The 15,291-nt window shown below is 43.0% G+C and overlaps 1 protein-coding gene and 1 non-coding gene across 4 annotated transcripts in view; both read right to left on the reverse strand.

Annotated features, from left to right (window-relative positions):
* PDE10A (phosphodiesterase 10A) overlaps window positions 1–15,291 on the reverse strand; it is a 348,967-nt gene that overhangs the window by 54,351 nt on the left and 279,325 nt on the right. For all 3 annotated transcript variants that reach the window (XM_047859675.1, XM_047859674.1, XM_047859676.1), the window contains exons 11-13: window positions 13,965–14,107; window positions 11,378–11,470; window positions 8,404–8,590 (exon numbers count right to left, since the gene is read on the reverse strand). In XM_047859675.1, coding sequence (XP_047715631.1) covers window positions 8,404–8,590; window positions 11,378–11,470; window positions 13,965–14,107 — 423 coding nt within the window. The remainder of the gene's footprint in view (window positions 1–8,403; window positions 8,591–11,377; window positions 11,471–13,964; window positions 14,108–15,291) is intronic.
* Window positions 11,904–11,976, reverse strand: TRNAK-CUU (transfer RNA lysine (anticodon CUU)). The gene has a single exon. It is a non-coding gene; the product is annotated as a tRNA-Lys (tRNA).

The following is a 15,291-nucleotide window of genomic DNA, read 5'->3' on the forward strand; positions in this document are numbered from 1 at the left end:
ATTGATCTGTGAACACTGAACCAGCCCTGCAGCCCAGGAATAAATCCCACTTGATTATGGTGAATAATTCTTTTAATGTGCTGTAAAATTAGGTTTCCTATATCTTGTTGAGAATTTTTGCATCCAGGTTCATCAGGAATGTTGGACTGTAATTCTCCTTTCTAGAGGGGTCTTTGTCTGGTTTTGCAACCAAGGTAATGCTGGCTTCATAGATAAGTTTGGAAGCTTTCCTTCCATTTCCATTTTTTGCAATAGTTTGAAAAGAAAAGGTATTAACTCTTTTAAATGTCTGGTAGAATTCCCCTAGGAAGCCATCTCACCCAGGACTCTTATTTCTTGAGTGATTTTTGATAATTGATTCAATTTCTTTGCTGGTTATGGGCCTGTTCAGATTGTCTATTTCTTCCTGTTTCAGTTTTGGTACTGTTTGAGTTTCTAGGAGTTTTTCCATTTCTTCCAGATTGTCTAGTTTGTTGGCATGTAATTTTTCACAGTATTCTCTTATAATCATTTGTATTTCTGTGGTGTTGGTTGTGATCTCTCCTCTTTCATTCACCATTTTATTTTTTTGTGTCCTCTCTTTTCTTTTTGACAAGTACAGCTAGGGATTTATCAATTTTGTTTATGGTTCCAAAGAACTAGCATTTAGTTTCATTGATCTGTTCTGCTGGGTTTTTATTTGTTGGTTTCCATATCGTTTATTTCTGTTCTAATCTTTACTTTTTCCCTTCTTCTGTTGGCTTTAGGCTTTATTTGCTGCTTTTCTAGTTCCTTTAGGTATAAGGTGAGGTTGTGTATTTGGGACCTTACTTCTTGAGAATTGCAATGCACTTCCCTCTTAGGACTGCCTTTGCTGCATCCCAAAGGATTTGGACTGTGGTGTTTTCATTTTCAGTTGCTTCCAAGTATTTTTTTAACTTCTTCTTTAATTTCCTAATTGACCCATTCATTCTTGAGCAGGATGTTCTTTCACTTCTATGTATTTGAGGGCTTTCCAAAATTTTTTCTTGTGGTTGATTTTAAGTTTCATAGCGCTGTGATCTGAGACTATGCACGGTATGATCTCGATCTTCTTGTATCTGTTGAGGGCTGATTTGTGACCCAGATATGATCTATTCTGGAGAATGTTCCAGGTACACTTGGGGAAAATGTGTATTCTGCTGCTTTAGGGTAAAATGTTCTGAAGATATCTGTTAAATCCCTCTGTTCCAGTGTGTCATTCGCTGTCATTGTTTCCTTGTTGATTTTCTGCTTAGAGGATCTGTCCATTGTTGTAAGTGGGGTATTAAAGTCTCTTACTATCATGGTATTATTAACAATGAGTTTCTATATGTTGGTTATTAACTGATTTGTATATCTGGGTGCTTTCAAGTTGGGGGCATAAATATTTACAATTGTTAGATCTCCTTGATGGATACACCCCTTAATTACGATATAATGACCTTCATTTCTTGTTACAGTCTTTGTTTTAAATCTAGTTTGTCTGATAGAAGTATGGCGACTCTTTCTTTTGACCTCCAGAAGCATGGTAGATAGTTCTCCATCCCCTCACTTTCAATCTGAAGGTATTTAGCTCTAAAAAGAGTCTCTTGTCGGCAGCACATAGATGGATCTTTTTTTTCTGTTTTTAAAAAATCCATTCTGATACCCTAAGTCTTTTCATTGGGGCATTTAATCCATTTACATTCAGAGGAATTACTGAAAGATAGGAATTTAGTGCCATTGTGTTACCAGTAGACTTGGTGTTTCTGGTGATGTTCACTGGTCCTTTCTTGTCTTCGTTGCTTTTGGTCTTCTTTTCTTTTCTCCACTTAGAGAATCCCCCTTAAAATTTCTTGCAGGGCTGCTTTAGTGGTCACGAACTCCTTTAGTTTTTGTTTGTCTGGGAAAGTCTGGATCTCTCCTTCTATTCTGAATGACAGCCTTGCTGAGTAAAGGACTCTTAGTGCATATTTTTCCTATTCATCATGTTGAATATTTCCTGCCACTCCCCTCTGGCCTGCCAAGTTTCAGTGGACAGGTCTGCTATATGTGTTTACCCTTGTAGGTGAAGGACCTTTGGGCCTTAGCTACTTTCAGAATTCTCTTTTTATATTTGTATTTTGTAAGTTTCACCATGAATTCTCTCTTTGTATTTTGCAAGTTTCACTATGATCAACAGTGTTGATCTATTTTTGAAGAGAGTCCTCTGTGCCTGTTGGACTTGGATGCCTGTTTCCTTCCCCAGATTGGGGAAGTTCTCAGCTATAATTTGTTCAAATGATCCTCTGCCCTGTTTTCCAGCTCTTCTTCTGGGACTCTCATAATACAGATATTGTTTTGTTTCATGGAATCACTTAGTTCTCTAAGTCTCCCCTTGTGATAGAATATCCTTTCCTTCTTTTTTTCAAGCGTTATTATTTTCCATAATTTTATCTTCTGTATCAATGATTCTTTCCTCTGCTTCCTTGATCCTCACTGTCAGTACGTCTAGTTTGTTTTGCATCCCAGTTATGGCATTTTTTATTTCATCCTGATTAGTTCTTAGGTCTTTGACCTCTGCACCAAGGGTTTCTCTGGTGTCTTCTATGCTTTTTTTTTTTTTTCAAGCTCAGCTAGTAGTCTTATGACTGTTGTTCTAAGTTCTTGTTCAGATATATTGCATACATCTGTTTTGAGCGAGTCCCTGGCTGTGATTTCTTTTCGACCTTTCTTTTGGGGAGCATTCCTCTGTCTTGTCATTTTGGCTAAGTTTCTGTCTTTTGGGTGTTTTAGCAGTCCATCACCTTAACCACTAGGCCACCTCATCCCACTCTTTTGGGTGTTTTAAAAGCATGTTATTGTTCCTGCACCTGAGAGTACTGCTATATGAGAAAGACGTCATACACTGTCCAGGGCTAGCACTCCAGGAAGTGTTTCTGGTGTATCTTATATGCATTCCACTGCTCATTCCCGCTGGTCAGTCCACTTCAGAGCTCCTCGCCTGTAGTGGGGAGTGTTTGAACCTTAATGAGGTGTGTTTCATTTGTTGAAGTACCCCTGAAAAAAAGTGTCGGGGGGGGGGGGGAAGCCTGATCCCCAAAAAGAGAGAAATTGAAAGGGAGCCAAAAAATAAACCCAGAGAATCAAAAAACATGAAGGCTGATTCCAAAGAAAAAGAAAGGAAAAAAAGAAGAAAAGAAAAAAGGAATAAAAAAGCCTGATGGAAAAAAAAGAGAAAAGGACATGACAAAACAAACAAGAAACTAGGAGCCTGATTCCAAAAGTACAAACGAAGAAGAAAGAAGAAAAGAACTGTAGGTGTTGTTCTGAAGGAGCTGATTTTCAGAACACCTGGGGCCTGGAAGGTGCTGGCTGTGCTGGGCTTCAGGAGAGGCCTGCTGCGTTGGCTCAGGGTCAGTCTGGCCCCCACAGATAAGCAGCTGGCAGGCCTGCGGCGGGGCGGGGTTCGGCGTAAACGGGTCCTGCCTCCACCGGGGGCCTGTGTGTTGCACTCTGAGGCCGCACCGTGTTGGTGTTGGGGGTAAGATGGCGCCACCCCAATCTCCGGTCCTCGGACAGGGATCTCACACCCTGCCCTGTTCAGGCAGCCCTCACGGAATAGCGAGGGCGGTCAGCTCGCCCTGCGCCACGACTGTCCTGCCTTTTATCTTTGGCACAGGGCTGGGATTCAAAACTCAAAGTCTTAAAAGCACGGGGCACCGCACGGATGTGCCCTCCTTCCTCTGGAGTCGAGCCTCTCCACTCTGTGCGACGTCCTCTGTCCCTGAGAAACGGTCCCACGCCTGCACAGCGTGCGGAATCTATGGTGTAGCACCGCTGAAAGCAGCAAAGGTTATATTTCCTCTGGGTGCACTTCTGTCCCCTGCTGACAGAAGGCCTTTGGATGGCACCTGCAGGGTCTTTTATCCTTGGGAGGCAATAAACCCTCTTCCAACAGTACTCCAGGAAGGGGACTGTTCTCTCCCAGTACGCTCCGGAGATCCTATACACTCCGGGGCCGGCTCCCTCCTCCCCAGGAGCACAGGCCACAGCTCCGCCCCGGAGAAAGTCATGCACTTCTAAAACCTCACAGTTTAAGCTCCAGATGCTGTTTGGAAAAGAGAACTGGGACACTCAGTACTTCTCGCTCTCCCGTCTGTGGGCCAAAGAGGTTTTCCCCTTGTGCAAACTTTATGCCACACTTTCCCAATCCTTCCCTCTCTCTCACCCTTTTGTCTCTCCACGGAAAGGGTTCCCTCCCCCTCCGTGGCACCGCTGTCTTTCTCTCCCCCAAATCATTTCCACGTACCTCCCACCTGTCACGCAGTCTCCCTCCAACTGTGGAGATCCTCGGCCACTCTGCAGATCCACTTCCCGGGTGTTCTAAAAATCTGACCTCAATAGAGCCGTGTTTGAGGGACGAGGAAAGCCCAGGGTCCCCCTGCTTCTCTGCCATCTTAACTCCTCCCCAACTCAGGAGTGTTTAAACCGACAGTGATGCGTTCTTCAAGGAACACATGGAATCCCGGATAGACCTTAAGAGGACTGATTTCTACCTCCTTAACTTCCACACATACACTCACCTAAAAATGACTTTTTTCCACCTCCCATTTCAAATTAACCCCTTCCTTAAATTGCTCTAGTATAAAAACCTCCTAAAACAAATGGAAATATAAAATATGGTATTAATGAGATCTGATAATGGTTTCTAAAGCTTTCACAAAATATTGAAGGTAGACAGAAATAAATTTCCAGCCGATCATTTAAAATAACTTTTGATCGACCATTTAAAATAACTTTTTCCATATCTTAGCTCAGGTGGAATGCAAATGAAGAGAAATTGCTAAAATAAAATGCTTTCTGTCATTTCCTTATTAATGAAAGCAATACTTCAGGCCTCCTTGGAGAGAAAAGGGACAAGTAGGAATAAAATTGATGTTGAACAGTGGGAATCGAGTTTCTCAGTGTCAAAGAAGAAAGTTCCAACGATGGCAATGAGATGGCTTGAAGGAATTCTGTGGCGTAAGAGCGGAGGTGTCAATACGTATCTCAGGGAAAGAGAGAAAGAGGAAGTGATTCCAGAGGCTTAGGTAAAAAAAAAATCTCTCTTCTCAAATGGTGAGAAAAAGGGAAAACGTTTCAGAGGAGAAACCTGTCCGACAGCACCTTAACCAAACGAGGAAGCGAACGTCACCAAAGGATGTGTCCCTGCTCAGGGGATCCGCTGGGAACACATCAGCCTGCGAGAGTCCTGCCAAAATTATAACCTCAATATAATCGTGAGGAAACGTCGGACAAATCCAAATTAAGAAACATTCTACAAAATCACCAGCCTATATGCTTAAATAATACCCAGGTCCTGAAAGGCCAAGAGTAAGGAATGGGTCCAGATGAAAGGACGCTAAAGAAGTCTGTAGTTTAGGGACGCCTGGGGGGCTCAGTGGGTTAAGCGTCGGACTCCTGATTTCGACTCAGGTCACGATCTCAGCGTTCGTGAGTTCGAGCCCCATGTCGAGTTCTGCGCGGACAGCTGCGGAGCCTGCTTGGGACTCTTTCTCTCCCCCTTTCTCTCTCCCCCTCCTCTGCTCGTGCACTCTCTCTCTCTAAGTAAATAAAATAAACGTAAAAAAGAAGAAGTTTGTAGGTAAGATACCTGGCATAGGTCAGGGGCTGAATTTAGTCCCCAAATTCCTATGGTGAAACCTTAAATCTGTAGTGCCTCGGAACGTGACATGTTTGGAGACAGGGCCTTTAAGAGGCGATTAGGGTAAAATGAGGTCAAAAGGCTGGGCCTGAATTCGGTAGGACACGTGCCCTTCTGAGCAAAGGGGATCAGAACCCAGACACGCACAGGAGGAGGGCCGTACGTAGACACAGGGAGAAGAGGGCCACCTAGAGACCAAGGAGAGAGGCCTCAGAAGAAACCGAAGTCACTGATACAATGGGACTTGGAGTTGCCAGACTGTGGCTGATCACTTCCTGTTGTCTAAGCCAGCCAGTCTAGAGTGCGGGTCACGACAGTCCTAACAAACTTGTACGGTTCCAACAGGAATTTCTGGACTCTGAAATTCCGCAGTGGAAAAATGAGATGATGTACTTGTCTTTAGAAAATACAAACAAAAGCACTTGGGCGTTAGGGGACATTTTGTCTAAAATACGCTCTCAAACAGATCAGAGAAACACAACATCTATGAATGGGATGGAGAGAGAAGAAGGAAAGAACGAAAGAACGAAAGAACGAAAGAACAAAAGAAAGAACGAAAGAACAAAAGAACAAAAGAACGAAAGAAAGGAAGGAAGGAAAGAAGAAAATCAAGGTAAAAATGGCAACATACCAACACTGGGGAGCACAGGTCATGGTATGAGGGAACCTTTGTATTATTTTTGTAACGTTGCCTTCTGTCTGAAGTTATTTTAAAATAAAAAGTATAAAAAACTTACACTAAGCTTAGTTTCAGTCTAAAATAGGTAAAATGTATTTATAGGTATATTAACCATTTTTTTAAGCCACAGACATCTTATTAGGATAGAACAGTTTCCAATAATTGATATTTTTTACTTTTGATAATCATTTATCAAAATTTCGTAACATGGTTACTTTGATCACATAATGACATATATACTATCGCAAGCCAAAATTAGTTTTTAACACTTATTATACATGTTTTAGCTTATCTTAATAAATAAAACACTTTAAAGCATAAAACATGTTACATTAGATCAAACTTCTGTGGGGTACAGAAATACATATTCAGAGAGAGAAAAGAATGATGCTAGAGTTTACGATCATATGACCTTATTGTTATATATTTAAATGGACTATAATGTTCTCAAGTTGCTACAGTAGATTCCACTGGAAACATTTAAAAAAAACCCATAAGGGGGTGCCTGGGTGGCTCGGTCGGTTAAGCATCCAACTTCAGCTCAGGTCATGATCTCAGTTTTGTGAGTTCGAGCCCCATGTGGGGCTCTGTGCTGACAGCTGGGAACCCGGAGCCTGCTTCAGATTCTGTGTCTCTGGCTCTCTCTTCCCCTCCCCTGCTCATGCTCTGTCTGTCTCTGTCTTGAAAATAAATAAAAACACTAAAGAAAATTTAAAAAACCGATAAAAACCAATATTCAGGATATACTAGAAATTATATTCTCTGCAACTTTTTTAAAAGTTTACTTATTTATTTTGGGGGGAGGGCAGAGAGAGAGACAGAGAATCCCAAGCAGACTCTGTGCTGTCAGTGTAGAGCCTGACGCAGGCCTTGAACTCACAAACTGTGAGATCATGACTTGAACCGAAATCAAGACTCGGGCACGTAACCAACTGAGCCCCCCAGAGGTCCCCTCTCTGCAACTTTTAAACTAAAGAAAACAAATGTAAGCCTGTCTATATATAAATATATATATAAATATATATATAAACATATATATAAACACACATATATATATATATATATATATATATTTATGAGAAATACAGGTACAGAAAATGTTTAAAGCAAAAAGTATTTGCCGGCTGTACTAATGTATTTCTGATGAACTGGGTGGCAGGAGAGGTCCCCGTGAGAGGGCACAGGGTGACGCAGAGGAGGGGTGTTCTTCCTAAACAGCACTGAGTTGCATAAGGTTGTCCCTAGTCACCAGAGTACTGCTTTTTGCCACTTTTGTTCCTAATCATCTCTCAGCTGTTTCCATCAGCTATGTGGCTGTCCCTACGGAACTCGAGGTTCTATCTCCAAAAAGTACACTTTTCCACATCAGTATGGTGGTGACTCCCATTTACATTGGTTTAGCTTTGTAAAAGGTTACAATTTTCCCGGACTTTTAAATGCCAGTAATATCATTAAAGGATTATCAGAGTTTACCTAATACCAAATGTTTATCTCAACTATTTTAAAGCGAGGCCTAAAAAACAAACGGAAACTCACTTAATAGATCATTCAGCGACCAGGGCACATGTGTTGTGGGGGGGTCGAGTGCACTGACCCCTAATCTGACCACCGTGCTGAGACGTGCCCCACGCGGTCTCATGAGTGGGACTGTCCCGGGGGGGTGTCAACACAGGAGTCACTGCCATCTTTTGTACAAGACTCTCCGATGCAGGACATATGACAGACAGTAAGGGTTTAGACAACATTTCCTTACTCATTTCAGTAGATACCGTGACAGGTAAACCTTATATTTGAACATTGCACCTTTACATAACCTCATTTTTGTTTTTAACAGATTCGCCTTGAAACAAATGCAAATTATTAGAAGAGTTTTTTTTTTTCCCCAAAGCATTTTAAGACCTCTCGTGAAATATGTACAACCAGGAATCACTTTTCTGGGTTATGAAGGAAATGCTGGGGCGGGGGAGAGCGGGGGGGAGAAACCTTTCCACTGCTTTACCTAAAAGGGTTCAAAGTGGATACGGAGTAGTAAAAAGACATTTAAAACAGCGTCACTTACATTGGCACAGTGTAGGGCTAACGCACAGAAGACAGCAAACATCTTGAAGTTGTTCTCGTCCGTTTTCGAGAAGGCACTACCGCTCAGTTTGTTGACCATCTGCACCACGCCTATGACACTCCCCCGACTCACGATGGGCATGCACAGTATGTTCCGCGTGGTGTAGCCCGTGTACAAGTCCACTTCCCTGTGGTAGCGTTCGAGAGCAAAACACACACACACACACACACACACACACACACACACACACACAGAAGAAAGTGAACTATACATTCCATCATAAGTCTCAAGTGAGTTTTGCGATTTACATGCTTCCATTACAAAGGAACTGTAATGGGGCCACTTAGCTTCTAAATTCAAGGACAGTGTGACATTTGGAAGTACTGAGCTAAAATCTTTTCAAACGCGGCCTAACCAATTTGTTCTTTCATTTTCAAGAGATTTTCAGGACAGTCTCTAGGGGGCTTTCAGTTTATCATCCGGTGTTGAGAATCCAGCATGGTCAGGTCAACACAGACAAACCGGATGCAGAGGAAAAAATATAACAAATTCGGTAAAATAGCGTTCTTTTGGACTTGGCTGTATGTTATGAGAGATGTAACTTGCTAGTAAACAAACTTAAATGGGAGTTATCACCTTACGAATTTAGAGCAGGGGTCAGCACACTGCAGACTATGGGCCAAAACAGCCCTCTGCTATTTTGTTAACATTTTTATTTCTTTAATGTATATTTATTTATTCATATGAGAAAGAGAGAGAGAGAACGAGAGAGAATTAGAGAGCAGGGGAGGGGCAGAGAGAGAGGGAGAGAGAGAATCCCAAGCAGGCTCCGCAGCTGTCAGCACAGAGCCTGATGTGGGGCTCGAACTCACGATCCGTGAGATCATGACCTGAGCCGAAATCAAGAGTCAGACGCTTCACCGACGGAGCCCCCCGGGCGCCCCTGTTAACAGTTTTAATGGAACACAACCGCACCATTCTTGAATGGATTGTCACCACCCTGCAACACAGCTGAGGACTTGTGCCAGAGACGTTATGGCCCCAAATACTTACTAACTGATCCTTAATAGAAAATGTTTGCGGCCTCCTGGTTTCGAGAAAATATTTTTTACAAATAGGACTCAGTTCCACAGACACAGCCAGATAGCTAGAGGCGGCCATTCGTGCCTGGCTTCCTGCACTTAGAGTAATGTTTTGAGACTGATCCACAGTCTCAGCAGGTAGCAGGTACCACGGTACAAATGGTCTAGCACCTCTCATGGCTGCACAGTGTCCCAGGGTATGGAATACCCATCTTATTTACCCGCTCACCAGTTCACGGATATTAGTATTTGCTGACAGCCAGTTTTTTGGCAATTGTGAAAAATGCTGTTTTGCAGACGTGCAGACAAATCTCTGGGTGGATACGTGTTGTTTTTCTGGATCCCTCGGAGTGCAGCCGACTGAGTGCAGTCAGTATATGCTTAACTCTACAACAAACTGCAGAACTGTTCTCCACAGTGGCTGCACCTTTCTCCATTCCCACCAGCAAAGTATGAGAACCCAGGCTTCTCCACATCCTTGCCAGCACTTGCCGGGGCCACTTTTTAAAAACTATCCGTTCACACTGCTGTGTAACGAGATCTCATCGTCAAATTATATCTCCCTCACATCAGGCATCTTTTCATGTGTCTAATGGCCATTCATGCATCTTCTTTTGTGAAATGTTTGTTAAAATGTGGGGTTCTATTCATTACAGTAGAGGTATCCTATCACAACGGAAGAGTTGTTTACATATTCTGGAGACAGTATTTTGTCAGATTCAAGCTTTGCAAATATTTTCTCACAGTCTGTTGTCTGCCTTTTCATGGTTCTTAAAAGTTGACCCACAAAATTTTTATCTAACAGTTTTATAAATAAGGATATATAAATATTTTCAATGTTTAAGCGCTAAAATAATAAGTTTGGGTTTCTTTGGAAAAAAACCTGAGATTTTCTACATGCTCGTAATTTATTGATAAAACATTACTAAGATAAAGTTGTGTTTATATACAAGTTGCACATGTTCGTCATTAATCAAGTTTCTGAAAAAAATGCTTACTGTTTATTTAATTGCCTCTTAAAGTAAACCAAATGTTTGAATTAATAGAACACTAACGTCAAAATGTTTGAACTATTACTCCCTACCAGTCACAGCATCAATCCTGAGACTTTCAATTTTTAAGATTTGTTAAAATCAGATTATATAATTTGGTTTCTAATTCTCCAAAGAAACTCAAAACAAAACAAAAAACCTTTACAAGCCATCTGATATCCAACTTGAATAATATCCGATAAAAGCGGCAATCCATGGAGGCCCTGCTTTCTGTCTGCTGCAAAGTTGCCCGATCTCTTATGAGTATTTTCTCTAATTTTAGACGCGCGCGCACACACACACACACACACACACACACACACACACACACACACCCTACAAAATAGGCATCACTGTACCATTTTAAAGATGAGAAAACTGAGACTCCAAGAGATAAAGTAACTCACTCCAGGTCACTCCAGAGTTAATTAATGATGGGACAGGGATTCCAAGGTAGGAAATTTCATCAGGAGAGGTTACTGCCTTGTAAGGTACGGTTTGATGGAGAATATGCCCAGGAAAAAATGAGAATGCTATAATAACAATAATAAAATGATAATAATAATAATAATAAAAACGAAAGCAGCCTTAAAAGTTTAAACTGCTCCTGTATAAATGTGTTTATCGCGTCTTAATCTCCTGTAGCTGGATAGCATTAGTGGTTTGGAGTCTATCATTTTATAAATATCTGAAAACACTTGAGGACTGATAAGAGAGTTGGTTCAAAGAAAGTGTCACAGAGCGCCCAGGAGGAAGGACCTCACGGCGATGGCAGGTGGGGAACTGGGGGCGCGTCATTACAGAGGCCCCAGCCAAGTGGGACGTGACAGAGAGAAGGATGGGCCGTAAGCTATTTCTTACCTGTTGAAGCGTGGGTCTGCATAGGCATCTGGAATGTTCAGGACTTCCCCTGTTCTTGCTACCTGACCAGCAATCCCTTTCTCAATTGAAAATCTGCAGATATAAAACCAGAGGGACATGCTAATTAAAATATAGATGATGTCAAATAATTCGGAACATGGAACATTTCACCACCCACTAAAGAGTAAGCGAAAAAGCATTGTTTTCTTTTAAATACTCGCACTAATTTTACGTTGACGTATTCAAAATCACCTTATTAGGACATAATACGGAAAGGTAAGGTAGAAAACCACTGCACGGTCATCACGGGAGAGCTTGTTGTAGGATATAATCCACAATACATTAAACTACACTGGGTCACAAGTTGAAATTGAACAATGAACTAGCAGTCTCCTCTCATGACCAATAATAATCTTTTATAGTTGCAAAGCACCTTGTAATTTACAAGACGCAATATAAGTTTTCTTTAACTATTTATACCTATTTTTATTTATTTATTTATTTGTTAGTTTTTAAGTAGGTTCTATGCCCAGTACGGGGCTTGAACTCATGACCCTGAGATCAAGAGCCTCACGCTCTACCGACTGAGCCAGCCAGGCACTCCTGAACATAAATTTTCTTAACGAATTCTCACTGTGGTGTGAACGGAAGCCCATAAGGTTCAGTAATTTGTCAGGACTCCTAAAATACTGGTGGCACAACAGAAACGAGGTCCGCACCAGTACACGTCCCACCACACCACACATATAGCCAAACTCATAGATTAAACGAGAGTTTACACCCGACTTGAGACACTATGCAGGACTAAGACTTGAAGGCATTTATAACACAAGCGCTGCCTAAAAATAACACAACTTACAACGTCCAGTATCTTTAATTCTCTAATGTGCCAAATTTAAAAACAGTCAAAATGCACGCTTTCTTTGATTACCCTTAATTATGTTTTGATATATCAGCGTTTTCTTTTACAAATATATTCTCATTTTATAGTTTTCTCATTGTGCTATCATCATAGCTCATGCGCTCGTTTCAAAATTAGTTAAGAAAGATGTCTACAGTCTACGATATCTACAGATTTCAAAAGCTGGAAAATACTTTTCATAATATTACATTTTCGACATTATAGGAAATCACTGTTCCTGAAATAAAGCTCAACTTTAAGGCTGTTCCCTAGGGGAAAAAATAAAAGGAAAGTCGACACAAAAGAGAATGAACTTTCTTAAAAGAGCAAAAAATGAACCCAACATCGCATAGAAAGCAAGCTTGTTTCGTCCTGGTTTTCTTGCGCTTCGAGCAAGACGAACAGAACAAATTAGACGGCTGTAGGAAAAGAGTGTTAGAACCATTTCATGATTTATGCCTGATTTTCCTGCTTGGCTGCCTCTGTCAGCGGAGGCCCTGGCAAGGCAGGCGCTCACATACACGGCTGGCACCAGCTGGCCACTGGAGCGAACGTGGCCGGCACATTCCCCTCACTGTCTCTCCCAGGCCCGTCCACGCAAACTTCGAGTGACCGTCTCCAAAAGGAGATCGATACCAGCACCGTTAAGGGACACTGAGCCTTCGGCAAGAGAACTCCCTTTACCTAAATGACTATGTGCAGACTGACTTACTGAGGGGCTAAAAAGCAAATACACCAGAAATAAAACAAGTAAAAATAACCAATCTAAACAGTGCCACGACTTCGGACTGCGAATCCGTGAGTGTGGAATGCAGGGCCCGGCACAGAAGGGGAAGTGCTCAGGGGCAGGGGCAGTGGCGAGGCCTGGCTCGGGGCCACACGCATGTTTCTGGCACCTGATCCGCTCTCTTACACGACAGACCAAAGAAGAGCGGAACTTAGTTCGTGAGGAATTGTGTTTTCCTACGGCGTTTGCAACCACCAGAGCGCGTTACGCTCTTGCGTGGAAAAACAGTTGCACGAGACGTATAAGCAAAGGAACGCAAGGACGATCTCTGGGCGTCAGTGACGGTGCTCCCCGCAGCGGTTCAGATTGTGCGACCTGACTGTGGCAGGCACGCCTTACAGCCAGACCCCATTCCGTCCATTTAAGCGACGGCAGCTGCCACTTAAGGAACGAAGAAGGCTGTAGTTTCCAGATGCAGCGGGCGTGTGCTATCTGACTGAGCACACCAGCTGTTCGGTTACGGACTCGTGTGCTTAAGTCAAGTCATTCAGCCTATCAGGTCCATTTCCGCTACGGTCTGGACGCTGAGACCGCCGTCGGCTGGGAAGGGGCGGGGGCGACACCCCACCGCTCCTACACAGAGGACCTGCAGACTCCAGGTGGGATGTTCCTTTACCTACCTGGGAGCACTAGTAAGTTTTTCCAACATGATTTCCAAAAGGACCGCCTCCGGAAGACGGCATTTCCAGGAGTGACGCTAAAGCTTCCTAGGCGCGGTTTCGCTGGCACTGCAATGTCATTCCCAGAAGTACTACCTTCAGGAGGCGGGTCCTGGTGGGAATGATATCACAGTATGACAAGTACTGTCAGCATACCTGTGAACAGGCACAGAAAGGTGGGTAACGGAACACCTGCACAGCCGCACTCGCAGTATAGGGACATTCTACTTCTAGCTGTACCTGATTTCTTTGGTCTTCTTGAAGACAGGTTTTCCTTCCTTTTCCTCTCCGATATCAAAAAGGTCTGAATATAACTCCTTGTTCTTATGGTCTACCTGGAAAAGTGCACAACGGTCGGCATTCACCAGATTTTTTGCATATATCTAAAGACAAACGATAAAGCGAGAGTGAGCCGACGAGAAATTCAGAGTTTAAAAGGCAAACGTTATCAGACATAAATCTAAATGTCAGCTGACCTATACTCCACCTGGGCAGCAAATGAGCGTGGTAACTAAACAAATGTGAGCATATAAACACTCTTAACGTGCTGACACCGGCCGGCACCGATATGGACAAACAAACAGCCGCGGGGTATGCACGCCGTGCTGTTGCCGACACCGCACGGGTCTCGAAGGGGCTGGAACGCAGTTACCGGCCCCGCCCCCTCAGAGCCCTTCCCTCACGCCGGTCCCTTTTCCAGAACCTCTAGGCTTACCCTTGTGCCCCCCGGGCGAGCCATTCTGCCGGGCTGGTATTTGCGACACGTCGGTCGTGAACAAAACACGAAACGTAATCTCTCGTGAGGTTCGTATTCACGTTTGTTGCCCCTACTTGCTGCACTAACGATCCTGTGTAATTATTACTAAGCGTTTCCCAGGTGCCCACACGTTTACACACTCCGGGTGCCTTGATTCACTTAATCCTCACGGTAATAACATTAAGTCAGGGAGCATTTTCATCTCCACTTTATGTGTGAGGACAACCGAGGCAGGAGGTAACTCCTCATCCACTATCCCATGGCTAGTAAATGGCAGACCGCGTGTTTGAACTCGTGCTAGCTATTTTCATGGCCTGGCTCTTGTAATAAAAACACCCTTTTCCATTTCTAACTGGAACACTCTGTTCACTTTGTCATTCACTTGTTCATCGGTCTCTTTCCGCAGTTACTTCTTTAACGCTAACATATCCCACTGACCCTGCCGGGTCGGGACTACGGTTGGAGAATTCCAGCAACCTCAGACCCCAGATTGTAGACATGAGATTTATTCCTCGGAGAAAAAGAGCTGATTCTTGGAGGAAAACAGCCATCACAAAAGTCTGTGCAAGAGGGACATGGGCCACCTTGTGGCCACCGGAAAATATATAATCTCATGTGAAACTACTTTATTGGTTTAATGAAAAGAAGTCAGCATGGGTTAGATACGCTGGTTCATCTCATATCATATACTTGTCTTTATAGATTGTACTCATTCACTGAGTACAGGCTGTGCCAGGCACTGATTTTACTGCATATTAAGATTATGAGAACTTGACAGTTTGTGTCTTTCCATTAGCCTGTGAGTTCTGG

This window comes from Prionailurus viverrinus, chromosome B2 (genome assembly GCF_022837055.1).
Source record: "Prionailurus viverrinus isolate Anna chromosome B2, UM_Priviv_1.0, whole genome shotgun sequence".
Classification (NCBI taxonomy): domain Eukaryota; kingdom Metazoa; phylum Chordata; class Mammalia; order Carnivora; family Felidae; genus Prionailurus; species Prionailurus viverrinus.